The sequence below is a fragment of the Oncorhynchus mykiss genome, chromosome 15, assembly GCF_013265735.2.
Source record: "Oncorhynchus mykiss isolate Arlee chromosome 15, USDA_OmykA_1.1, whole genome shotgun sequence".
NCBI classification, from domain to species: Eukaryota; Metazoa; Chordata; class Actinopteri; order Salmoniformes; family Salmonidae; genus Oncorhynchus; species Oncorhynchus mykiss.
Genome location: NC_048579.1, coordinates 14,575,828 through 14,603,782, shown reverse-complemented (window position 1 = coordinate 14,603,782; position 27,955 = coordinate 14,575,828). Strand labels below are relative to the sequence as shown.

Sequence of the window (27,955 nt, the reverse complement as noted above, 5' to 3'; positions counted from 1 at the left end):
TGCAGACATTGTTCTATTGTGTTGTGGAGTATAATGGTGTTATAATGGTGGTAATAGATCTGTGAGAAAAGTGATTCTGTCCTCTGACTCCCATGGCCATAACCTCAGTATTGTACAACAGTGTTCACAGTCTATCATCCCTGTTGAAATAGGACTGAAAACACCATCGTTGTGTCGTAAAACCATGAAAAGTAATGCACCTAAACTGAGATCTGGTGTGATGATACAATAAATGTACTTCAAAACAGAATGGAAGTACTCTGAAACACCCGGAGTGGCTCTTCAATCTGAATCATTGTGTTTTTTCGAGTGTTGTGACCCTCTCTGGTGTTTCCGTGCATGTAAAAGGCAGCACCAAAACACTCAAATAAATGTCTCTCATACAATCCAAGGCTTATAAATTGCATTCGATTCACGGCCTAAATAGAGGCATAAATAATAGACTGATTGTAAATATGGAATGTTCTGTCAATATTTCCATTAAGATTCTAAAGAAGACACTGGGGATGTATACTTTTCCTAAGGTAGACTTTGGCACTAATTATAGGCTACAGTTTCCAGGCAACTGTGAGATTATAAATCATGTTACAATCAACATGTTTCAGGCTATGTAAGTCATAGTAGAGGTAACATTGATAAAGTGGGTCCTCATCACTGGTATTCTTGTGAGAAGGTGGATGTGAACCTGGTTACCCTGCTTGTCAAAACCCCGCCTTAGTCCACTCAGCCTGTCTTCTAGGTTCAGCACAACTAAACTGTTGTGCTGAACCACACTCGTTACACTGAGCACATGGGGCCTCATTCAGACTTGACAGAAGTAGACTTAACATGGACTGAATAAATGTTTTACTAAAGTCCATTTTCATCTATTTATTCATTCCACGTTAAATCAACTTATCTCAAGTTTGAAAAGGGCCTAGGGAGAATTTTCATTTGTGAAATTTTTCAGACCTTCATATCAGAAGACAAATGTATAGATTTAAGGCAAAATGTGAACTTCAGACATTGTGCTCCTGTAGTGTTCAGAATTCCCCCCAGCCTGAGGCATGGAGGAAGATGGAGGGCATTCCCGGCAGGTTTGCCCTCTAGCATGGTCAAGTATAAAAACAAGTTTGCAGGCACCTCCCCTGTATGTAGGTCCTTCACCAACTCAGACAGGTGAGAGCACACCAAATGCTCAGCTGAAACAACCAATGAAAACGTGAGAACAAAATGTTATCACATTGAAGAACGAAACAGAAAAGGAATTCAGTTAATAAAAACATTTGTTTTGTGTAACATTTCGGCCACACATGCTAATAGTCCAAGTAAAACAGCTACTTGGATTCATTGATCTGTTTCTTTTTCTTTTCTTTTAAATGTCACCTTTATTTAACCAGGTAGGCCAGATCACCTTTATTTAACCAGGTAGGCCAGATCACCTTTATTTAACCAGGTAGGCCAGATCACCTTTATTTAACCAGGTAGGCCAGATCACCTTTATTTAACCAGGTAGGCCAGATCACCTTTATTTAACCAGGTAGGCCAGATCACCTTTATTTAACCAGGTAGGCCAGATCACCTTTATTTAACCAGGTAGGCCAGATCACCTTTATTTAACCAGGTAGGCCAGATCACCTTTATTTAACCAGGTAGGCCAGATCACCTTTATTTAACCAGGTAGGCCAGATCACCTTTATTTAACCAGGTAGGCCAGATCACCTTTATTTAACCAGGTAGGCCAGATCACCTTGATTTAACCAGGTAGGCCAGATCACCTTTATTTAACCAGGTAGGCCAGATCACCTTTATTTAACCAGGTAGGCCAGATCACCTTGATTTAACCAGGTAGGCCAGATCACCTTGATTTAACCAGGTAGGCCAGATCACCTTTATTTAACCAGGTAGGCCAGATCACCTTTATTTAACCAGGTAGGCCAGATCACCTTGATTTAACCAGGTAGGCCAGATCACCTTTATTTAACCAGGTAGGCCAGATCACCTTTATTTAACCAGGTAGGCCAGATCACCTTTATTTAACCAGGTAGGCCAGATCACCTTTATTTAACCAGGTAGGCCAGATCACCTTTATTTAACCTGGTAGGCCAGATCACCTTTATTTAACCAGGTAGGCCAGATCACCTTTATTTAACCAGGTAGGCCAGATCACCTTTATTTAACCAGGTAGGCCAGATCACCTTTATTTAACCAGGTAGGCCAGATCACCTTTATTTAACCTGGTAGGCCAGATCACCTTTATTTAACCAGGTAGGCCAGATCACCTTTATTTAACCAGGTAGGCCAGATCACCTTTATTTAACCAGGTAGGCCAGATCACCTTTATTTAACCAGGTAGGCCAGATCACCTTTATTTAACCAGGTAGGCCAGATCACCTTTATTTAACCAGGTAGGCCAGATCACCTTTATTTAACCAGGTAGGCCAGATCACCTTTATTTAACCAGGTAGGCCAGATCACCTTTATTTAACCAGGTAGGCCAGATCACCTTTATTTAACCAGGTAGGCCAGATCACCTTTATTTAACCAGGTAGGCCAGATCACCTTTATTTAACCAGGTAGGCCAGATCACCTTTATTTAACCAGGTAGGCCAGATCACCTTTATTTAACCAGGTAGGCCAGATCACTTTTATTTAACCAGGTAGGCCAGATCACCTTTATTTAACCAGGTAGGCCAGATCACCTTTATTTAACCAGGTAGGCCAGATCACCTTTATTTAACCAGGTAGGCCAGATCACCTTTATTTAACCAGGTAGGCCAGATCACCTTTATTTAACCAGGTAGGCCAGATCACCTTTATTTAACCAGGTAGGCCAGATCACCTTTATTTAACCAGGTAGGCCAGATCACCTTTATTTAACCAGGTAGGCCAGATCACCTTTATTTAACCAGGTAGGCCAGATCACCTTTATTTAACCAGGTAGGCCAGATCACCTTTATTTAACCAGGTAGGCCAGATCACCTTTATTTAACCAGGTAGGCCAGATCACCTTTATTTAACCAGGTAGGCCAGATCACCTTTATTTAACCAGGTAGGCCAGATCACCTTTATTTAACCAGGTAGGCCAGATCACCTTTATTTAACCAGGTAGGCCAGATCACCTTTATTTAACCAGGTAGGCCAGATCACCTTTATTTAACCAGGTAGGCCAGATCACCTTTATTTAACCAGGTAGGCCAGATCACCTTTATTTAACCAGGTAGGCCAGATCACCTTTATTTAACCAGGTAGGCCAGATCACCTTTATTTAACCAGGTAGGCCAGATCACCTTTATTTAACCAGGTAGGCCAGATCACCTTTATTTAACCAGGTAGGCCAGATCACCTTTATTTAACCAGGTAGGCCAGATCACCTTTATTTAACCAGGTAGGCCAGATCACCTTTATTTAACCAGGTAGGCCAGATCACCTTTATTTAACCAGGTAGGCCAGATCACCTTTATTTAACCAGGTAGGCCAGATCACCTTTATTTAACCAGGTAGGCCAGATCACCTTTATTTAACCAGGTAGGCCAGATCACCTTTATTTAACCAGGTAGGCCAGATCACCTTTATTTAACCAGGTAGGCCAGATCACCTTTATTTAACCAGGTAGGCCAGATCACCTTTATTTAACCAGGTAGGCCAGATCACCTTGATTTAACCAGGTAGGCCAGATCACCTTTATTTAACCAGGTAGGCCAGATCACCTTGATTTAACCAGGTAGGCCAGATCACCTTTATTTAACCAGGTAGGCCAGATCACCTTTATTTAACCAGGTAGGCCAGATCACCTTTATTTAACCAGGTAGGCCAGATCACCTTTATTTAACCAGGTAGGCCAGATCACCTTTATTTAACCAGGTAGGCCAGATCACCTTGATTTAACCAGGTAGGCCAGTTGAGAACAAGTTCTCATTTACAACTGCGACCTGGCCAAGATAAAGCAAAGCAGTTTGGCACATACAACAACACAGAGTTACACATGGAATAAACAAACATACAATCAATAATACAGTAGGAAAATCTATATACAGCATGTGCAAATGAGGTAGGATAAGAGAGATAAGGCAATAAATAGGCCGTGGTGGCAAAGTAATTACAATATAGCAATTAAACACTGGAATGGTAGGATGTGCAGAATATGAATGTGCAAGTTGAGATACTGGGATGCAAAGGAGCAAGATAAATAAATACAGTATGGGGATGAGGTAGATATATGGGCTGTTTACAGATGGGCTATGTACAGGTGCAGTGATCTGTGAGCTGCTCTGACAGCTCTTGGCGCTACTTGTGCTGTAGTTAACTGACACGTAATGTATTTGCACCTTCGTGCACTTTATTTTTTATGCAAACGAAGGCCTGCTTTTTAGTTAATACTAGCTTAAGTGAGTTGTATCTACTGTTTTGATGTATACCCCACATGCTATATGCTAAACTAATTAGCCACTGCCATTTTAGCCTGCTCTAGCTTTGGCCTACCGCATTCCACTTGACATTCATATTGGTATCTTGACTCTATATTTGCATAGCTTGATCACATATTATTTTTTACATATTGTTATTTATATTTAATAATTGTATTTGTATTGCAATGTATTAATATTATAGCATTTGATATCCTAATGATGCATTCATGTACATTCATTATTGCTTGTCATTATTATTAGCCATCTCTGTTTCCCTGCAGAAAAACACCGGCTGGCCAATCCTAACCACAGCCAGGATCACAGACTAATGCCAACTCAACTGTCAACTGTCAATCATATCCTCTAACTCAACTGTACTGTGATTCAATTCATGTGTACAACCTTCCATGTACCAACACCTTAAAATAAAGACGCAGGTCAGGACATTAGCATAATGGGTGACTGGTGGATTGCATTGAGACGGGGCTGAAGTTTTGTATGACTGCTACTGCTAACATTAGCAGTCATTGCCTGTATTTATATATTCCATGAACTTTAAATATAATGCCACATGTCTGTTGATTTTGGAAGATGATAAATACCTTACAGATCAATGTAAAAATCTTAAAGACCTGTTAATGTTTTGTTGTCATTTGATCATTTGCAAATAAGAAAGCATTTGAAGCTTCAATCTCGTCTTGAAAAACACATTTTGTACTCATCATTATCCTGGACAAACTTATTAACAAAACTGTATTTTCTTGTGTCCTTTGTTTGAGCACAATACTGTCCACTTGACCTTTTAGAATTACTGATGAAGCTTTTATCAGCACGCCATATTTGAGCACAGGGACTCCCATTCACAGTATTTGGAAACACCCGAAGAAGGGGTCTAATTCTGCACGAGACAGGACTCGAAACACCAGAAGAAGGGGTCTAATTCTGCACTAGATAGGACTCGAAATGCCAGCGTTTTCAACCTTTTCTGCCTTTGTGTTCCCAGTCCCTGGCAAGGTGTTGCGCAACTCTTGATTAAGTGGTGTTACAACACACCATGTTTCAGAACACCTCAGGATGAACGTTTCAAAACTGTCCCAATACCCTCAGAACCACGTGTTTCAATACTCCAGCCAAGTCAAGGTTTTGTTTGTAAGGTGGTGGCAGCTCAATTGCCACTAGTTGTTTTGTTATAGAGCACTTCATTTTAACAGTGCACTAACATTTGACCTTTTTATTAAAAAAAAGACATAGTCACTCACTAGATCCCTAAAGTGCATTCCATCAATGCACATCCCAAGAGGTTGGTGGCACCTTAAATAGGGAGGATGGGCTCTGGGTAATTACTGCCCTGGGATGGTATCAAACACATGGTTTCCATGCCATTCCATTTTCTCTGTTCCGGCCATTATTATGAGCCGTTCTCCCCTCAGCAGCCTCACATGTAATGTACTTTAGCAATAGCTTAACTATTTTTTTCTATGTTCTACGAATTACTGGTCCATTCTCATGATCAACGTGTTCTCAGTCAAATCACATGGTAGAGTTAATAGAGCTAAGTACATTATACAGATGGTGATAGGCCTAATACAAAAAGTAGAGCTACTCACCAAGCACAATGGCCAGCATCTGCGTAGCCTTCTTCTCCCTGTTCTGCATGCTCCTGACTCGATGTTGTTGTTGGCTGGTCAGGGATTGGGAGTGGGGGGCGGGACGGAGTGCAGTGTGAATGCGTCCATTGGACAGCTCCTTGACCTCGCAGCTCCTCCGCACAGGAATACGCTCTTTTGCTTTGGCCACCTCTTCCTCGGCGCGGTCGTGCTCAGTGCGGCCGCAGGAGGCGTGGCTGATGCTGCAGTAGTTCTGGATGTCCACCGGGGGCAACAGTGTGTTGTCCACAGGGGCCGTCCGGGGACGCTTACGCCGCAGACACCCAGACAGAAGGTGAGCTTTAGGGGGCTCTGCCGGCTCTATACTCTCCTGAAAGGAACACAGTCAGTCACATTGGAAGGTGCTGAGCAATGCCCTTACTGTTGATCTGGTCCATAGGCAAGACATTTTTTTTATTTTTTTTTATTTCACCTTTATTTAACCAGGTAGGCAAGTTGAGAACAAGTTCTCATTTACAACTGCGACCTGGCCAAGATAAAGCAAAGCAGTTCGACACATATAACAACACAGAGTTACACATGGAATAAACAAAACATACAGTCAATAATACAGTAGAAAAATAAGTCTATATACAATGTGAGCAAATGAGGTGAGATAAGGGAGGTAAAGTCTGTTACTGTCACTTTGTCCTATCGTTGTCTAATATCTTTTCACTTTTGTTTTGAATGTTCTTAATTGGAAAATGCAAAAATAAAATATTCAAAAAATAAAATAAAATAAAACACTGGAATGGTAGATTTGACAGTAGATGAGTGTGCAAAGTAGAAATACTGGGGTGCAAAGGAGCAACATAAACAAATAAATACAATAGGGGAAGAGGTAGTTGTTTGGGCTATTTATAGATGAGCTATGTACAGGTGCAGTGATTTGTGAGCTGCTCTGGCAGCTGGTGCTTAAAGGTAGTGAGGGAGATAAGTGTTTCCAGTTCCAGAGATTTTTGTAGTTTGTCCTAGTCATTGGCAGCAGAGAACTGGAAGGAGAGGCGGCCAAAGGAGGAATTGGCTTTGGAGGTGACAAGTGAGATATACCTGCTGGAACGCGAGCTACGGGTGAGTGCAGCTATGGTGACCAGCGAGCAGAGATAAGGCGGGACTTTACCTAGCAGGGTCTTGTAGATGACCTGGAGCCAGTGGGTTTGGCGACGAGTATGAAGCGAGGGCCAGCCAATGAGAGCGTACAGGTTGCAGTGGTGGGTAGTATATGGGGCTTTGGTGACAAAACGGACGGCACTGTGATAGACTGCAACCAATTTGTTGAGTAGGGTGTTGGAGGCTATTTTGTAAATGACATCGCCAAAGTCGAGGATCGGTAAGATGGTCAGTTTTATGAGGGTATGTTTGGCAACATGAGTGAAGGATGCTTTGTTGTGAAATAGGAAGCCACTTCTAGATTTAACTTTGGATTGGAGATGTTTTATGTGAGTCTGGAAGGAGAGTTTACAGTCTAACCAGACACCTAGGTATTTGTAGTTGTCCACATATTCTAAGTAAGAACCGTCCAGAGTAGGGATGCTGGACGGGCGGGCAGGTGCAGGCAGCGATCGGTTGAAGAGCATGCATTTAGTTTTACTTGTATTTAAGAGCAGTTGGAGACCACGGAAGGAGAGTTGTATGGCATTGAAGCTTGTCTGGAGGGTTGTTAACACAGTGTCCAAAGAAGGGCCAGAAGTATACAGAATGGTGTCGTCTGCGTAGAGGTGGATCAGAGACTCACCAGCAGAAAGAGCGACATCATTGATATATACAGAGAAGAGAGTCATAGGCAAGAATACTGTTGATCTGGTCCCTAGACAACCTTACCGTTGATTAAATCAAATCAAATTTGATTTGTCACATGCGCCAAATACAACAGGTGTAGACTTTACAGAGAAATGCTTACTTACAAGCCCTTAACCAACAATGCAGTTTTAAGAAAATACCCCAAAAAAAGTAAGAGCTAAGAATAACAAATAATTAAAGAGCAGCAGTAAAATAACAATAGTGGGGCTATATACAGGGGGTACCGCTACAGAGTCAATGTGCTGGGGCACCGGTGTCGAGGTAATATGTACATGTAGATAGAGTTATTAAAATGACTATGCAGCATAGAAGGGCGGGTTGGGGGGGGGGGGGGGGGGCAATGCAAATAGCCTGGGTAGCCATTTGATTAGATGTTCAGGAGTCCTATGGCTTGGGGGTAGAAGCTGTTTAGAAGCCTCTTAGACCTAGACTTGGCCCTCCGGTACCGCTTGCCATGTGGTAGCAGAGAGAACAGTCTATGACTAGGGTAGCTGGAGTCTTTGACAATTTTGGGGGCCTTCCTCTGACACCACCTGGTATAGAGGTCCTGGATGGCAGGAAGCTTGGTGACACCGCCTGGTATAGAGGTCCTGGATGGCAGGAAGCTTGGCGTACGCACTACCCTTTGTAGTGCCTTGCGGTCGGAGGCTGAGCAATTGCCATACCAGGCAGTGATGCAACCCTTAGGATGCTTTCGATGCTGCAGCTGTAAAACATTTTGAGGATCTGAGGACCCATGCCAAATCTTTTCGGTCTCCTGAGGGGGAATAGGTTTTGTTGTTCCCTCTTCACGGCTGTCTTAGTGTTCTTGGACCATGTTAGTTTGTTGGTGATGTGGACGCCAAGGAACTTGAAGCGCTCAACCTGCTCCACTACAGCCCCGTCAATGAAAATGGGTGTGTGCTCATCCTCCTTTTCCTGTAGTCCACAATCAACTCCTTTGTCTTGATCACATTTAGGGAGAGGTTGTTGTCCTTGCACCACACGGTCAGGTCTCTGACCTCCTCCCTATAGGCTGTCTCATCGTTGTCGGTGACCCACTGTTGTGTCATCGGCAAACTTAATGATGGTGTTGGAGTCGAGCCTGGCCGTGCAGTCATGAGTGAACAGGGAGTACAGGAGGGGACTGAGCATGCACCCCTGAGGGGCCCATGTGTTGAGGATCAGTGTAGCGGTTGTGTTGTTACCTACCCTTACATCCTGGGGACGGCCCGTCAGGAAGTCCAGGATCCAGTTGCAGAGGGAGGTGTTTAGTCCCAGGGTGCTTATCTTAGTGATGAGCTTTGAGGGCACTACGGTGGTGAACGCTGAGCTGTAGTCAATGAATAGCATTCTCACATAGGTGTTCCTTTTGTCCAGGTGGGAAAGGACAGTGTGGAGTGCAATAGAGATTGCATCATCTGTGGATCTGTTGGGGGCGGTATGCAAATTGGAGTGGGTCTAGGGTTTCTGGGATAATGGTGTTGATGTGAGCCATGACCAGCCTTTCAAAGCACTTCATGGCTACAGACATAAGTGCTATGGGTCGATAGTTATTGGGCACAGGGACTATGGTGGTCTGCTTGAAAAATGTTAGTATTAAAGACTCAGACAGAGAGAGGTTGAAAATGTCTGTGACGACACTTGCCAGTTGATCAGCGCATGCTCAGTGTACACATCCTGGTAATCTGTCTGGCCCAGCGGCCTTGTGAATGTTGACCTGTTTAAAGGTCTTACTGGCTGTGGAGAGCGTGATCACACAGTCGTCCGGAACAGCTGATGCTTTCATGCATGTTTCAGTGTTACTTGCCTCGAAGCGAGCATAGAAGTTATTTTGCTCATCTGGTAGGCTTGTGTCACTGGGCAGCTCCCGGCTGTGTTTCCCTTTGTAGTCTGTAATAGTTTGCAAGCCCTGCCACATCCGACGAGTGTCTGAGCCGGTGTAGTACGATTCAATCTTAGTCCTGTATTTAAGCTTTGCCTGTTTGATGGTTTGTCGGAGGGCATAGTGGGATTTCTTATAAGCTTCCGGGTTAGAGTCCTGCTCATTGAAAGCGACAGCTCTACTCTTTAGCTCAGTGCGAATGTTGCCTGTAATCCACAGCATCTGGTTGGGGTATGTACGTACAGTCACTGTGGGGACGACGTCATCGATGCACTTATTGATGAAGCCAGTGACTGAGGTGGTGTACTCCTCAATGCCATCAGAAGAAGTCCGGAACATATTCCCGTCTGTGCAAAATAGTCCTGCAGTTTAGTATCTGCTTCATCTGACCACTTTTTTATAGACCGAGTGACTGGTGCTTCCTGCTTTCATTTTTGCTTGTAAGCAGGAATCCGAAGGATAGAATTATGGTCAGATTTGCCAAATGGATGGTGAGGGAGAGCTTTGTACCTGTCTCTGTGTGTGGAGTAAAGGTGGTCTAGAGTTTTTTTTCCCTCTGGTTGCACATTTAACATGCTGGTAGAAATGAGGTAAAACTGATTTAAGTTTCCCTGCATTAAAGTCCCTGGCCACTAGGAGCGCCGCCTCTGGATGAGCATTTTCCTGTTTCTTTATGGAGGTATACAGCTCATTGAGTGTGGTTTTAGTGCCACCATCGGTCTGTGGTGGTATGTAAGACAGCTACGAAAAATACAGCCAATCATGAGATACTCTACCTGTTGTTTACAAATATACATAGGCCACTGCCCCGTGTCTTACCAGAGGCTGCTGTTCTATCCTGCCGATAGTGTATAACCCACCATCTCTATGTTATTAATGTTGTCGTTCAGCCACAACTCTGTGAAACATAAGATTTTACAGTTTTTAATGTCCCGTTGGTAGAATATACGTTCTTTCAGTTCGTCCGATTAATTTTCCAGCGATTGAACGTTGGCTAACAGTACGGATGGCAAACGCAGATTAGCCACTCGTCGCCTGATCCTCACAAGGCACCCGATCTCTTTCTGCGAAATCTCAGTTTATTTCTCCAGCAAATGACAGGGATGAGGGCCTGTTCAGGTTTTTGAAGTATATCCTTCCCGACTCATTAAAGAAAAAATTATTGGTGAGTAATCGCTGTTCTGATGTACAGAAGCTCTTTCCATAAGACACAGTAGCAGAAACATACAAAATAAGTTACAAACAATGTGAAAAAAGTAACAAAATAGCATGGTTGGTTAAGAGCCGATAAAACGTCAGTCATCCTCTCCGGCGCCATCTTTGCCATGATCTGGTCCATAGACAACCATACTGTTGATCAGGGCCCGGTTTTCCAAAAGCATCTTAAGGTTAAGTTCATTTTATAGGATTAAGATATAAGATTAATTTAACCTTTAGATGCTTTTGGGAAACCGGCCCAGGTCCAAAGACAACCCCTTGCCTGAAATTTAGATGCAGCTGTTCGCTTTCATATTTCCCCTATAATAAGAGATTGATTCAGACCTGGGACACCAGCTGACCCGACTCTCTGACATTTATTCATGATTCCACATGTCTCTGTCCTGATCTCCGCGCCACCCTGTCAGGGACCCAGCCCCTTCCTGGTTCACTGCTTCTTCCTTCCTGTTCCTCGTGCTTCCGCCAGTCAGTCTAAACTTGCGTATAACAGCCGAGCCTCGCAGCCCTGTTTACAGGGGGGAATTAAAGCTTGTCATTTGCTCCATCTTTGATGTCTCGCAGCCCTGTGGATTGGTGTGACAAATAAACATCCAGAGCCTGCGAGTTTAGTGGCAGTGAGGCGAGGAGAGGAGCCCGGTATCAGAATGAAGACTTTCAGCTCCCTCACAGCCCGGGGGCTAGCACAGACTAATGACATGGGCACACGCAGGCACACACACTCACACACACACACTCAAGTCATCCAAAAACTCAGGTTTATCTATCTGTTTCTATTCATCTTCAGTACTCTTCCTCATACTTTCCAACACACCGTAAACACAGGAATTTACAAAGGCACACACACACACACACACACACACACACTCAAGTCATCCAAAAACTCAGGTTTATCTATCTATGTATCTGTTTCTATTCATCTTCAGTACTCTTCCTCATACCTTCCAACACACCGTAAACACAGGAATTTACAAAGGCACACACACACACACACACACACACAGCTCTTACCACTTTGATCCTAATGGGGGACAGGTCTCTGTTCTCCTTGGGGGACTCCTCCTGCAGACACTTTTCCTGGGAGAGAGAGATGAATGGAGAGACAGGGATTGAGAGATACAAATGATGACTGACTCATCCTTCAACAGGTAAACACACATGAGGCAAGACAGAGGGAGAGAGAGATGGGGAGAGGAGGGAGAGAGGGGTGGCAGAGAGGAAATATCACACCTGACTCACCCTTCAAAAGGTAAACAACTTTCTTCCAGCAGTCAGCACCCTCCCATCCCCCCACCCACCCACCCACCCACCCACCCATCCATCCATCCACCCATCCATCTAGTAGCTGTTAACTAAACCGCCTGTGTCACAGGGCCCTCCAACAACTTAAACCGGATTCTCAATATCTTTGCCTGCTGTGTTGCTGATGATCTTGAGGTAAACTCTGCTTGACTGAGAAGGTGAGAAAAAAATGACATTCTTTAATGCAAAAATAAACAGGGGCTCTTGTCTCCATATCAAATGTTGCTCCAGTTAGCTGGAACTAACCCCCGTTCTAACATTCCCAAACAGCACTCTACTCCGTTAGTTCCCTCATCCCAGATTTCTCCTGACTACACAACCATCCCATAATGAATATGATCCAAACCTGGGCTTAAAGACTGGAAATGATTCCACAATCCGCCAGTCAAATGAAGGATTTGATTTCATAACCCGCATGTCACTAATACAATCCTATTTATTTGACTTCCCTCCAGATGGTGTTGCTTGGTAACTAAGACAATTATCTGGTAACAATTGGCACTTTTTGGAACTAAAAATAATTTAATGGCCTATTTTACTGAATCCCAAATAACAAAATAGTCATTTGTTTAGAATTATCATGTAATTACCATTTGTTTGACAATGTGATTTCTAAGTACATTGAACAAAAATATAAACGCAACATAAAGTGTTGGTCCCATGTTTCATGAGCACAGAGTAATGCAGGTGCACCTTGTGCTGGGGACAATAAAAGGCCACTTTAAAATTAGCAGGTTTGTCACACAACACAATGCCACAGATGTCTCAAGTTTTGAGGGAATGCAGGAATGCAAGAATGTCCACCAGAGCTGTTGCCAGATAATTGAATGTTAATTTCTCTACCATAAGCTGGCTCCAACGTCATTTTAGAGAATTTGGCAGTACGTCCAACCGGCCTCATAACCTCAGACCATGTGTTACCATGCCAGCCCAGGAACACCACATGCGTTTTCTCAAGCCCTTTTGTGGGAGAAAACTCACTCAGTGGGTGGGCCTGGCTCCCAAGTGGGTGGGCCTATGCCCTCCAAGGCCCACCAATGGCTGCACCCCTGCTCAGTCATGTGAAATCCATATATACTAGGGTCTAATGAATTAATTTCCATTGACTGAAACCTCGAGTGTAACGGAAATGACCCTGAAACTGACTGATCGTGACTGCAATGATCAAAGAAACTCCCCAAGCCTACGGCTCCTCAGATCCCACATTATCATATAACCTGAACTGAGCCTGTTCAACTCTCACATCACAGATACATTCCTCTATCTACATCACATGGAGCCAGGTCACCTAGACAGCAGAGCGGAGCTCACAGCAGCTCCTTGGAGAGGTTTTATCATTGTCACTCCTGTAACTACGCCAACCTAATATCTGGATAATCGCCTCACTCCGTTTCCATGGCAATTGTGCACGTTTTATACAATGTCGGTGGACATTGACATCACCATGACAGATGCCACTTGTGACATTGGCTATTCATGAGTGAAATGTTGATGTGAGCGTGCAGGGTTTATTATTTATTTTTCCATGTCACATTGAGCTTGCTATCTCTTCTATAAGGAAATCCTTACATTTGACATTTTACCAGACGCTCTTATCCAGAACGACTTACAGGAGCAATTAGAGTTAAGTGCCTTGCTCAAGGGCACATTGGCAGATTTTTCATCTAGTTGGCTTGGGGATTCGAACCGGCGACCTTTTGGTTACAGGTCCAACACACTTAACTGCTAGGCTGATGCATGCATATGTGTTTGTATGTGTGTGTTGTATGAGAGTGAATGCACTCACTTCCATGTTCATTTGCACAGTCACTGTGGGACCATATGACTGTGTTCTCACCGCGGAGGGCTGGGCCGAACCTGGCTGGCCCTTCCCGCTGCTGCCCTGGCGGATGGCAATCCTCTTCCTCCTCTTCCTGAGGAAGACGTAGATGCGGATGTACACCAGCAGGGTGACGATGAAGGGCAGGTAGAAGGACACCACCGACGAGTAGATAACAAAGTCAGGGTTGGAGATGGAGCACACCGTCGGGTCGTCTGAGGAAGAAGAAAACCACTATGTTCAAATGACTAAACAATACACATCAACAACACGTCTCTTTTCAGCACCGCTCGTACGGCCAACTAGCAAGATAACTGTAGTAAGTGTTATCTGTTATTTCCCACAATTAATTTAAATGGAATATGCAAATTGCATGTTAGCTCTGTGTTCATTCAGACGTGATTGAACACTGTTTGCTCTAGATTAATAGTGCATGCTTCACCACACAAGGACACTAGGAGGGAGACTGACTGACTAAGACTGGAGGTCCTCTCCTTCCCAACCTAGTACTACTACCAAACCCTGACTGGAGGTCCTCTCCTTCCCAACCTAGTACTACTACCAAACCCTGACTGGAGGTCCTCGCCTTCCCAACCTAGTACTACTACCAAACTCTGACTGGAGGTCCTCTCCTTCCCAACCTAGTACTACTACCAAACCCTGACTGGAGGTCCTCTCCTTCCCAACCTAGTACTACTACCAAACCCTGACTGGAGGTCCTCACCTTCCCAACCTAGTACTACTACCAAACCCTGACTGGAGGTCCTCTCCTTCCCAACCTAGTACTACTACCAAACCCTGACTGGAGGTCCTCTCCTTCCCAACCTAGTACTACTACCAAACCCTGACTGGAGGTCCTCTCCTTCCCAACCTAGTACTACTACCAAACCCTGACTGGAGGTCCTCACCTTCCCAACCTAGTACTACTACCAAACCCTGACTGGAGGTCCTCTCCTTCCCAACCTAGTACTACTACCAAACCCTGACTGGAGGTCCTCACCTTCCCAACCTAGTACTACTACCAAACCCTGACTGGAGGTCCTCACCTTCCCAACCTAGTACTACTACCAAACCCTGACTGGAGGTCCTCTCCTTCCCAACCTAGTACTACTACCAAACCCTGACTGGAGGTCCTCTCCTTCCCAACCTAGTACTACTACCAAACCCTGACTGGAGGTCCTCTCCTTCCCAACCTAGTACTACTACCAAACCCTGACTGGAGGTCCTCTCCTTCCCAACCTAGTACTACTACCAAACCCTGACTGGAGGTCCTCTCCTTCCCAACCTAGTACTACTACCAAACCCTGACTGGAGGTCCTCTCCTTCCCAACCTAGTACTACTACCAAACCCTGACTGGAGGTCCTCTCCTTCCCAACCTAGTACTACTACCAAACCCTGACTGGAGGTCCTCTCCTTCCCAACCTAGTACTACTACCAAACCCTGACTGGAGGTCCTCACCTTCCCAACCTAGTACTACTACCAAACCCTGACTGGAGGTCCTCACCTTCCCAACCTAGTACTACTACCAAACCCTGACTGGAGGTCCTCTCCTTCCCAGCCTAGTACTACTACCAAACCCTGACTGGAGGTCCTCTCCTTCCCAACCTAGTACTACTACCAAACCCTGACTGGAGGTCCTCTCCTTCCCAACCTAGTACTACTACCAAACCCTGACTGGAGGTCCTCTCCTTCCCAGCCTAGTACTACTACCAAACCCTGACTGGAGCTAAGCAAGTCCCCTGTTCTGGTGTAGTTCACCTGTGGGGTTTAATATCTCACCTGTTCTTCACCTGTGAAGTCTAATATCTCACCTGTTCTGTGGTGTCTGTATAGCAGTATCGAACAGAATTCTACTTCCATTACCTAATCTTTGAAGGTGTGTCTCATCTGTTCCGTTGACTGTTGCCTATTCCAAAATCCATCTCAATAGCCACAACGGCCTCAACATGTCCTGTAGATGTCTAAAAGGACTGGCTGGGCGAAAGCAATGTGGTGGTAACACTACCAAGCCAACCAAAGGGTTTGGTGGCGCAGCTACCATATTATACCCATCCGATCCTTCCAGATCTATGAGGAAGTAGTACAGGGTTATAGGGCCTTGCTGGCTAGGGGTTCATTTCAAACTGGGCATCCATCTCACAACGCATCACCGGGGGCAAACTACCTGCCCTCCAGGACACCTACACCACCCGATGTCACAGGAAGGCCATAAAGATCATCAAGGACATCAACCACCCGAGCCACTGCCTGTTCACCCCGCTATCATCCAGAAGGCGAGGTCAGTACAGGTGCATCAAAGCTGGGACCGAGAGACTGAAAAACAGCTTCTATCTCAAGGCCATCAGACTGTTAAACAGCCACCACTAACACTGAGTGGCTGCTGCCAACACACTGACACTGACTCAACTCCAGCCACTTTAATAATGGGAATTGATGGGAAATGATGTAAATATATCACTAGCCACTTTAAACAATGCTACCTTATATAAATGTTACTTACCCTACATTATTAATCTCATATGCATACGTATATACTGTACTCTATATCATCGACGGTATCCTTATGTAATACATGTATCACTAGCCACTTTATACTATACTATGCCACTTTGTTTACATACTCATCTCATTTGTACATACTGTACCCGATACCATCTACTGTATCTTGCCTATGCTGCTCTGTACCATCACTCATTCATATATCCTTATGTACATATTCTTTATCCCCTTACACTGTGTACAAGACAGTAGTTTTGGAATTGTTAGTTAGATTACTTGTTATTACTGCATTGTCGGAACTAGAAGCACAAGCATTTCGCTACACTCGCATTAACATCTGCTAACCATGTGTATGTGACAAATAAAATTTGATTTGATTTGATTTGATTTGATCTACAATGGCGTGTCTGACATGTGCAAGGGGGTGTGGGTGCGTCTCACCTGTACTCACGTGTCTCACCTGATGTGTTGAATCCGAACAGAAGGGGGCAGGAGACAGCGAAGGCCAGGATCCACACTGTCGCGATCATGGCCGAGACTCGCTTCCTGGAGCTGTGTGTGGTGTTGTAGAGGACCGGCATCACCACCGCTGTGTACCTGGACATGGCTCACACAGACAATTTGTAAGAGGGAGAAGTCAAAGAAGTTGGAAAGTTAGAGGAAGAAACAAAAGGGGGAGAAAAAAAGTTTGTAAAAGACAGACGCCAAAAAAGTTTGATGAATTAGAAGTTAACAGAAAGAGAAGGAAGGAAGGAAGGAAGACTGTGATGTCAAGACCCACAATGGAACAGCAAACAAAGCGCTTTTATATTGAAACTGTTTCGCAATTACACAATTTGACTATTCAGCAATATGACCAGTAAAGCTTTGATTAAAACCTGTATCAACCTTGTGTTATATGCCAATAATGCGTAATGAGCATGTGCAAACAGAGAGAGTAGAGGCGGTGACAGAGAGGGAACAGTAATTAGGGGGCACACCGATTCAGGCACTGATGAGACAACACGTTTCACTACAACCAGCCTACTGCCATCATCATTGTTTAACCACATCAACGTAATTATACATTTTCTTCTCACGCCGAACGTAAAGGGGTGAGGAATAAAGGGCCATGGAAAGGGGGATACCTAGTCAGTTATACAACTGAATGCATTCAACTAAAATGTGTCTTCCACATTTAACCCAACCCCTCTGTGTAACGGATTTCCTCCTCTTCGTCTGAGGAGGAGTAAGAATCGGACCAAAGCGCAGCGTGGTAAGTGTTCATGATGTAATCTTTAATGAAACGAACTGAACACTGAAATACAAAACAATAAAGTGAACGAACGAAAACCGAAACAGTACCGTGTGGACCAAACACTCACACGGAAAACAAACACCCACAAACCAAAAGTGAAACCCAGGCTACCTAAGTATGATTCTCAATCAGAGACAACTAACGACACCTGCCTCTGATTGAGAACCATACTAGGCCGAACACAAAAACCAACATAGAAAAACAAACAGACTGCCCACCCAAACTCACGCCCTGACCATACTAAAACAAAGAATGAAATAACAGAACTATGGTCAGAACGTGACAGTACCCCCCCCCCCCCCCCCCCCCCAAAGGTGCGGACTCCGGCCGCAAAACCTGAACCTATAGGGGAGGGTCTGGGTGGGCGTCTGTCCGCGTGGCGGCTCTGGTGCGGGACGTGGACCCCACTTCACCATAGTTTTTGTCCGCCTCCTCAACCGCCCCCGTGGCCTCTAATGAGCGGCGACCCTCGCCGCCGACCTCGGACTGGGGACCCTCGCCACAGATCCCAAATGGACGGGAGACTCTGGCGGTGCCGGAGTGAAGGGCGATTCTGGCATCGCCTGGCTGACTGACGGATGTGGTGGCTCCTGGCTGGCTGACGGCTCTGGCGGCTCCTGGCTGACTGGCGACTCCTGGCTGACTGGCGGCTCCTGGCTGACTGGCGGCTCCTGGCTGACTGGGGAATCTGGCGGCTCCTGGCTGGCTGGCGGCTCAGGACAGACTGGCGGCTCTGGCGGCTCAGGACAGACTGGCGGCTCTGGCGGCTCAGGACAGACTGGCGGATCTGGCGGCTCAGGACAGACTGGCGGCCCTGGCGGCTCAGGACAGACTGGCGGCCCTGGCGGCTCAGGACAGACTGGCGGCTCTGGCGGCTCAGGACAGACTGGCGGCTCTGGCGGCTCAGGACAGACTGGCGACTCTGGCGGCTCAGGACAGACTGGCGACTCTGGCGGCTCAGGACAGACTGGCGACTCTGGCGGCTCAGGACAGACTGGCGACTCTGGCGGCTCAGGACAGACGGGAGACTCTGGCGGCTCAGGACAGACGGGAGACTCTGGCGGCTCAGGACAGACGGGAGACTCTGGCGGCTCAGGACAGACGGGAGACTCTGGCGGCTCAGGACAGACGGGAGACTCTGGCGGCTCAGGACAGACGGGAGACTCTGGCGGCTCAGGACAGACGGGAGACTCTGGCGGCTCAGGACAGACGGGAGACTCTGGCGGCTCAGGACAGATGGGAGACTCTGGCAGCGCTGGGCAGGAGGAAGGCTCTGGCAGCGCTGGACAGGCGGGAACACCTGTAGGGAGAAGACGGAGAGACAGCCTGTTGCGGGGGGCTGCCACTGGAGGGCTGGTGCATGAAGGTGGCACCGGATAGACCGGACCGTGCAGGCGCACGGCTGAATGCTCCCCGTAGCCAGGCCAGTGCGGCGAGGTGGAATAGCCCGCACTGGGCTGTGCTGGCGAACCGGGGACACCATGCGTAAGGCTGGTGCCATGTACGCCGGCCCGAGGAGACGCACTGGAGACCAGATGGCACCTGGCTCGATGCCCACTCTAGCCCGGCCGATACGAGGAGCTGGAATGTACCGCACCGGGCTATGTACAAGCACCGGGGACACCGTGCGCTCCACCGCATAACACGGTGCCTGCCCGGTCCCTCTCGCTCTCCAGTAAGCAAGGGAAGTTGGCGCAGGTCTCCTACCTGACTTCGCCACACTCCCCGTGTGCCCCCTCCCAATACATTTTTGGGGCTGCCTCTCGGGCTTCCAGCCACGCTGCCGTGCTGCCTCCTCATACCACCACCTCTCGGGCTTCCTGCCACGCCGCCATGCTGCCTCCTCATACCGGCGCCTCTCAGCTTTCGCTGCCTCCAGCTCTGCTTTAGGGCGGTGATATTCTCCAGCCTGTGCCCAGGGTCCCTTGCCGTCCAGAATCTCCTCCCATGTCCAGGAGTCTTGTGTTTTCGGCCGCTGCTGCTGTTGCCCGTTACCACGCTGCTTGGTCCATTTGGGGTGGGTGTTTCTGTAACGGATTTCCTCCTCTTCATCTGAGGTGGAGTAAGGATCGGACCAAAGCGCAGCGTGGTAAGTGTTCATGATGTAATCTTTTTTTAAATTTTTTTTTTATTTTTACCCCTTTTTCTCCGTGGTATTTCGTGGTATCCAATTATTGTAGTAGCTACTATCTTGTCTCATCGCTACAACTCCCGTACAGGCTCGGGAGAGACGAAGGTTGAAAGTCATGCGTCCTCCGATACACAACCCAACCAGCCGCACTGCTTCTTAACACAGCGCGCATCCAACAAGTGAAACCCAGGCTACCTAAGTATGATTCTCAATCAGAGACAACTAACGACACCTGCCTCTGATTGAGAACCATACTAGGCCGAACACAAAAACCAACATAGAAAAACAAACAGACTGCCCACCCAAACTCACGCCCTGACCATACTAAAACAAAGAATAAAATAACAGAACTATGGTCAGAACGTGACACTCTGAATCAGAGAGGTGCGGAGAGCTGCCTTAATCGTCATCCACGTCTTTGGCGCCCGGGGAACAGTGGGTTAACTGCCTTGCTCAGGGGCAGAACGACAGATTTTTACCTTGTCAGCTCAGGGATTCGATCCAGCTTACCTTTCGAGGTAGGGTAACATAGCACAAAAATAAGAGAGAAACAATCAGAGGCTAAAAATAATACTATCCCATTTTCTCTCTCTTACTCTCTCTTTTTGCTCATTTTCAAGCTGATACTAGGACAGGTCAAAAAATGATGTGTGGAAAACAATTTCACAGAACCAGATGACAACAGTGAAGAAGCATTGGGCAAGAGGAATTGGAGCACTTCAGAACACTTCAGGGTTGATCCATGTGGAACTCTGACCCCTGGGCATGCACATCACATTATCAATCAGGTTGTATTTATTTATATATCTTCATACTCTTGGTTTCTCTTAATATCTTGTATTACTAAACACCATAAACTATGTAACATTATGAATGTCTTGCATTTACTGCAAATGCATTGCAATACCACTGTATTTTTGTGCTTAGAAAGGCACTCTATCAAATATCCTAAGCATACAGGACCAGTCAAAAGTTTTAGAACACCTACTCATTCAAGGGTTTTTCTTTATTTGTACTATTTTCTACATTGTAGAATAATAGTGAAGACATCAAAACTATGAAATAACACATATGGAATTGAGATTCTTCAAAGTAGCCACCCTTTGTCTTGATGACAGCTTTGCACACTCTTGGCATTCTCTCAACCAGCTTCATGAGGTAGTCACCTGGAATGCATTTCAATTAACAGGTGTGCCTTGTTAAAAGTTATTTGTGGAATTTCTTTCCTTCTTAATGGGTTTGAGCCAATCAGTTGTGTTGTGACAAGGTAGGGGTGGTATACAGAAGATAGCCCTATTTGGTAAAAGACCAAGTTCATATTATGAAAAGAACAGCTCAAATAAGCAAAGAGAAAAGACAGTCCATCATTACTTTAAGACACGAAGGTCAGTCAATCCAGAAAATGTCAAGAACTTTGAACGTTTCTTCAAGTGCAGTCTCAAAAACCATCAAGCGCTTTGATGAAACTGGCTCTCATGAGGACCATCACATGAAAGAAAGACCCAGAGTTACCTCTGCTGCAGAAGATAAGTTCATTAGAGTTACCAGCATCAGAAATTGCAGCCCAAGTAAATGCTTCACAGAGTTCAAATAACAGACACATCTCAACATCAACTGTTCAGAGGAGACTGCGTGAATCAGGCCTTCATGGTCGAATTGCTGCAAAGAAACCACTACTAAAGGATACCAATAATAAGAAGAGACTTGCTTGGGCCATGAAACACGAGCAATGGACATTATTAGACCGGTGGAAATCGGTCCTTTGGTCTGATGAGTCCAAATTTGACCGCCATGTCTTTGTGAGACGCAGAGTAGTTGAACGGATGATCTCTGCATGTGTGGTGCTGTTGGAAGACTGTTGGAAAAGCATTACAGGTGAAGCTGGTTGAGAGAATGCCAAGAGTGTGCATAGCTGTCATCAAGGCAAAGGGTGGCTACTTTGAATAATCTCAAATATAAAATATATTTTGATTTGTTTAACACTTTTTTGGTTACTACATGATTCCATATGTGTAATTTCATAGTTTTGATGTCTTCAATGTTATTCTACAATGTAGAAAATAGTAAAAATAAAGAAAAATCCTTGAATGAGTAAGTGTGTCCAAACTTTTGACTGGTACTGTGTATGCCCCCAGTTGCAGGGTAATTCTCTCTGGAAGAAAAACATGATAATAATAAAGTTGCAATGTTTCCTGGGAGAGCAATGATAAATCATTGGGACCGTCGCTGCACTGCATCATTACAATACATACCGTGTACACATGATGCACACTGGACATTCTCTCTCTCTCTCTCACACACACCAATGTTCAAACGCCCACACACACGCACAGCCGCACGCGTGCATACAAACATCCTTCACACGGAGGTGTTAATGATTCACCTGTCAGGACTAAGCTGCTAATCAGTCTAAACAAACAAAACACACACACACACACAAACACACACACCTACAGAGAATAATCATACGCCTTCACTCTAAACAAACAAGCAAAACACACACACACACACACACAATGTATTCTGGCCACTGTTTTCCTATTTATTTGATGGTTAAAACTTCTTGCGACTCTCAAACCCGGATCCGGGAGCGTAATCATCGCCTCAAACTAATTAGCATAACGCAGCGGACATAAATACCCCTAGAAAATCTTCCTATTCATGAAAATCACAAATGAAATATATTGAGACACAGCTTGGCCTTTTGTTAATCACACTGTCATCTCAGATTTTCAAAATATGCTTTACAGCCAACGCTAGACAAGCATTTGTGTAAGTTTATCATGGCGTAATGCTATGCTAGGCTCTGCTAGCAGCAGGCAACATTTTTACAAAAATAAGAAAAACAATCAAATTAAATAATTTACCTTTGAAGAACTTCGGATGTTTTCACTCAGGAGACTCCCAGTTAGATAGCTAATGTTCATTTTTTCCAAAAATATTATTTTTGTAGGCGAAATAGCTCCCGTTTGTTCTTCACGTTTGGCTGAGAAATCGACCGGAAAATGCGGTCACTACAACGCCAAACTTTTTTTCAAAATTAGCTCCATAATATCGACAGAAACATGGCAAACGTTGTTTAGAATCAATCCTCAAGGTGTTTTTCACATATCTATTTGATAATATATCCGTCGGGACAATTTGTTTCTCATTAGAAGCGATTGGAATAATGGCTACCTCAGTACTTTACGCAAGATTTTCTGCGGGAGCCATCATGTGACCACTTGCTCAATGTGGTCCCTTACGGCTATTCTTCATCATAAATGCGTAAAAAGACGTCACAATGCTGTAGACACCTTGGGGAATACATAGAAAGCGTAAGCTCATTCGTAGCCCATTCAAAGCCATATAAGGAGTCATTGGCATGAATCGCTTTCAAAAAATGCGGCACTTCCTGATTGGATTTGTATCTGGGTTTCGCCAGTAACATCAGTTCTGTTGCACTCACAGACAATATCTTTGCAGTTTTGGAAACATCAGAGTGTTTTCTATCCAAAGCTGTCAATTATATGCATAGTCGAGCATCTTGTCGTGACAAAATATCCCGTTTAAAACGAGAACGTTTTTTATCCAAAAATGAAAATACTGGCCCTAGAGTCGCAACAGGGAGCATGTTGTGCCCAATGATTGTGTGGGTTCAGCCCCCACAGAGTTGTTAAATATGAACTAAGCAAATAAATACTGTACTTACCCAATGCACATCAACAGTAAACACGATTAAGTATTTGACAATATCATACAGCACGCTAACCTAGAGGGTACAGGCACCTCCATACAGCACGCTAACCTAGAGGGTACAGTCACCTCCATACAGCACGCTAACCTAGAGGGTACAGTCACCTCCATACAGCACGCTAACCTAGAGGGTACAGGCACCTCCATACAGCACGCTAACCTAGAGGGTACAGTCACCTCCATACAGCACGCTAACCTAGAGGGTACAGGCACCTCCATACAGCACGCTAACCTAGAGGGTACAGTCACCTCCATACAGCACGCAAACCTAGAGGGTACAGTCACCTCCATACAGCACGCTAACCTAGAGGGTACAGTCACCTCCATACAGCACGCTAACCTAGAGGGTACAGGCACCTCCATACAGCACGCTAACCTAGAGGGTACAGTCACCTCCATACAGCACGCTAACCTAGAGGGTACAGGCACCTCCATACAGCACGCTAACCTAGAGGGTACAGTCACCTCCATACAGCACGCTAACCTAGAGGGTACAGGCACCTCCATACAGCACGCTAACCTAGAGGGTACAGTCACCTCCATACAGCACGCTAACCTAGAGGGTACAGGCACCTCCATACAGCACGCTAACCTAGAGGGTACAGTCACCTCCATACAGCACGCTAACCTAGAGGGTACAGGCACCTCCATACAGCACGCTAACCTAGAGGGTACAGGCACCTCCATACAGCACGCTAACCTAGAGGGTACAGTCACCTCCATACAGCACGCTAACCTAGAGGGTACAGTCACCTCCATACAGCACGCTAACCTAGAGGGTACAGGCACCTCCATACAGCACGCTAACCTAGAGGGTACAGTCACCTCCATACAGCACGCTAACCTAGAGGGTACAGGCACCTCCATACAGCACGCTAACCTAGAGGGTACAGTCACCTCCATACAGCACGCTAACCTAGAGGGTACAGGCACCTCCATACAGCACGCTAACCTAGAGGGTACAGGCACCTCCATACAGCACGCTAACCTAGAGGGTACAGTCACCTCCATACAGCACGCTAACCTAGAGGGTACAGGCACCTCCATACAGCACGCTAACCTAGAGGGTACAGTCACCTCCATACAGCACGCTAACCTAGAGGGTACAGGCACCTCCATACAGCACGCTAACCTAGAGGGTACAGGCACCTCCATACAGCACGCTAACCTAGAGGGTACAGGCACCTCCATACAGCACGCTAACCTAGAGGGTACAGGCACCTCCATACTGCAAACGCACATAACAAGGTGATCCGAGCCAGCAAATGTTTATGAATGCAATGTTTCTCGTGAGAGTGTTTATAATCAAATATTTAAGGCACACACACCTCACTCCTACTGTATATGTCCATTTCAACACACTTTCAAAACAACAAAAAATAACTCAAGACACGCACACACTATCTCTTACACACACGCTCACAAACAAACGCACAGACACACACACAGACACACAACTAGCTCCTTACCTGTCGATGCTGATAGCACACAGGTTGAGAATGCTGGCGGTACACATCATAACATCCAGGGTGACAAAGACGTTACAGTACATCCTGCTGAAGAGCCACGCCCCTCCGACCACCTGGACAGGAAACACAGGGTCACATGACACACAATCAAACAGCTTTATCATCAATATCAATCATCATCATTCATAAACACACACAACATCAAATATATGATTCTCTCTCTCTGTCTCTCTCCCTTCCACAATACAACATGATCGAGAAAAAAACCTCACACACAGTTCAATTATGCCCTCACATTCACACCCTTCACAAGGACAATTACACACTCCCAGTTCCAGCCCGCCTCAGCCAGGCAGATAGTGCTGCTCAGACAGGCCTTCCCTTTGTGCACTATAATACGTGGTAACAACTGTCTGACAGAGATGTGTTCTGAGCTGCATCGCCTGACTGCTGGATCTCCTGGTCTTAGATGGGAACACACACAATCACACCCATCCACATGCACCCTTCCTCTCCTTATGGGGTCCAGTCAAACACCCTATGTGATGCTCAGCTCCCTCCCTCCCCCAAACAACCCAGGTGGACCCTCACCTCCAAATACCCTCCCTCCCCATCCCTGGTCCCCCCCCCCCGCACCCAGGTGGACCCTCACCTCCAAATACCATCCCTCCCCATCCCGGGTCCCCCCACCCCCACCCCCCCCACCCCCCACCCAGGTGGACCCTCACCTCCAGGTAGACAGCCCAGGGCATGACCAGCGAGGCCACCAGCAGGTCAGCTACAGCCAGGCTCACCACCAGGTAGTTGGTGGTGGTCTGGAGGGACCTCTCTCGCACCACAGCCAGACACACCAGCACGTTGCCAAACACGATGGCCAGGATGAGCAGGGAATACAGCATGGCGTAGTAGTTACACTCTGTATCCTCCTCCCAACCACCAGAGGAATTCCCATGGAGGAGGTCTTCCCGAATCCCTTCCGAGTCATTCCAGAAGAAGCGTTCAGTGACGCGAAACATTGCCATGGAGACGTCTCTGTGACATGGGAGAGGGGCTGGGTGAGAGACCTGCATGGGAGAGAGGGACAGGGACGGAGCTGATCCCATTACAACCACTAAGAGAAAGCTCCATACACGTCATATGAGATGTCCTCCCCATAGGGAAACGCTGAGTCACATCACCATCTAATCTGATACATCGCCATGATCAAGATCTACCCTCAGAGGCCAGTTTATTAGGTACACCACCCCGTTCACGTAAAGGGTTGTTCCTACAGACGTGGCCGTGGCTTGCTATATAAAGCAGGCAGACAGGCATCGAGGAATTCAGTTACTGTTTGACTGAACGTTAGAATGGGCAAAGTGACCTAAGCGGCTTTGAGCGTGGTATGACCGTTGGTGCCAGGCGCACCAGATCCAGTATCTCAGAAACTGCGGCCTTCTGGGCTTTTCATGCATGACAGGATAGTGCCTAGTGTTTCCTGAGAATGGTGCGACAAACAAAAAACATCCAGCCAGTAGCAGTCCTGTGGGCTGGTTGACAAAAGAGTTTTAAGGAGAATGGAAAGAATCATGCAAGCTAACAGGCGTGCCACAAACAGACAAATAATGGCACAATACAACAGTGGTGTTCAGAACGGCATCTCGGAACACACAACTCATCAGTCCTACTGCAGCAGACGACCACACCGGATTCCACTCCTATCAGCTAAAAACAAGAAGAAGCGGCTCCAGTGGGCACAAGATCACCAACACTGGACAATTGAGGAATGGAAAAACATCACCTGGTCCAAGGAATCCTAGTTCCTGTTGCGTCATGCTGAGTCAGGATTTGGCGTAAGCAGCATGAGTCCTTGGCCTCATCTTACCTGGTGTCAACGGTACAGGCTGTTGGCAGTGGAGTAATGGTGTGGGGAATGTTTCCTGGCACACATTAGGTCCCTTGATACCAATTGAGCAACGTTTCCATGCCCCGAAGAATTCAGGCTGTTCTGGAGGCAAAGGAGTGTACCTGGTAAAGTGGTCACTGAGTGTATATACGATATTGAATACACATAAGGTTGACGTTTGTTGTCATAAGTCTTGTCCTAGAGTCAGAACTGAGCGATTTCCACTAAATAGGCCAGCTGCAAAGCCAAAATTGGCTATATCGTAAAAATGTGCTTAAATTTAAGGTTAGGCATTAGGGTTAGCAGTGTGATTAGGGCCTGGTTTAAAATGAGATTTTATGACTTTGTGCCCACTCTGCAGAGCTGCCTCCATCTCAAAAAATGCCACCCTGCACAAATATATGTCAACCATTCCCCATTCAGAACACACTATCCCTCTCTCACATCTGATATAAAGCCATCACATATGATAGTGTCACCTACACAATGAGGCCATTGCAGCAAACACAAAACACAATATCCTCCAGAGAATGACAGGCCATGGTCAGAGGGACGTAATCTCAGACTCCCAGCAGAAAGAAATCTTATCGTCTTAATGACAAAATAAATGAGTTCTCAGTCTTTACAATAAAACGTTACTGTTGTTATTCACTTTATATTTCCGGCAGTTTAACAGCTTAATGTCGGAGATGTGTATTTGATGAAGGCTGGTAGAGGTTAAGAGGTTAAGTTATTGTTTTCTGCTGGACCACTGCAGCAGACACATAGTTGGTTGGCACCATCATCAATCTCATTTTATTGAAACTATTCACTTTTTAATTTAAAAAAAAAAAAGATTTCCCAATCATCCCCAACAGTCATGTCTTATTGCCTTTGGCCTGTTCCGGTAAATCCTCGCCATCA

The 27,955-nt window shown here is 45.9% G+C and overlaps 1 protein-coding gene across 1 annotated transcript in view; it reads right to left on the bottom strand.

Moving 5' to 3' along the window:
• Positions 1 to 26,341, bottom strand: part of LOC110490825 (D(3) dopamine receptor-like) — a 35,203-nt gene extending 8,862 nt beyond the window's left edge. The window contains exons 1-6 of the mRNA XM_036943840.1: positions 25,896 to 26,341; positions 25,168 to 25,280; positions 16,996 to 17,132; positions 14,002 to 14,249; positions 11,925 to 11,990; positions 5,996 to 6,365 (exon numbers count right to left, since the gene is read on the bottom strand). Coding sequence (XP_036799735.1) covers positions 5,996 to 6,365; positions 11,925 to 11,990; positions 14,002 to 14,249; positions 16,996 to 17,132; positions 25,168 to 25,280; positions 25,896 to 26,270 — 1,309 coding nt within the window. The 5' untranslated portion in view covers positions 26,271 to 26,341. The remainder of the gene's footprint in view (positions 1 to 5,995; positions 6,366 to 11,924; positions 11,991 to 14,001; positions 14,250 to 16,995; positions 17,133 to 25,167; positions 25,281 to 25,895) is intronic.
• Positions 26,342 to 27,955: the final 1,614 nt, after the last annotated feature.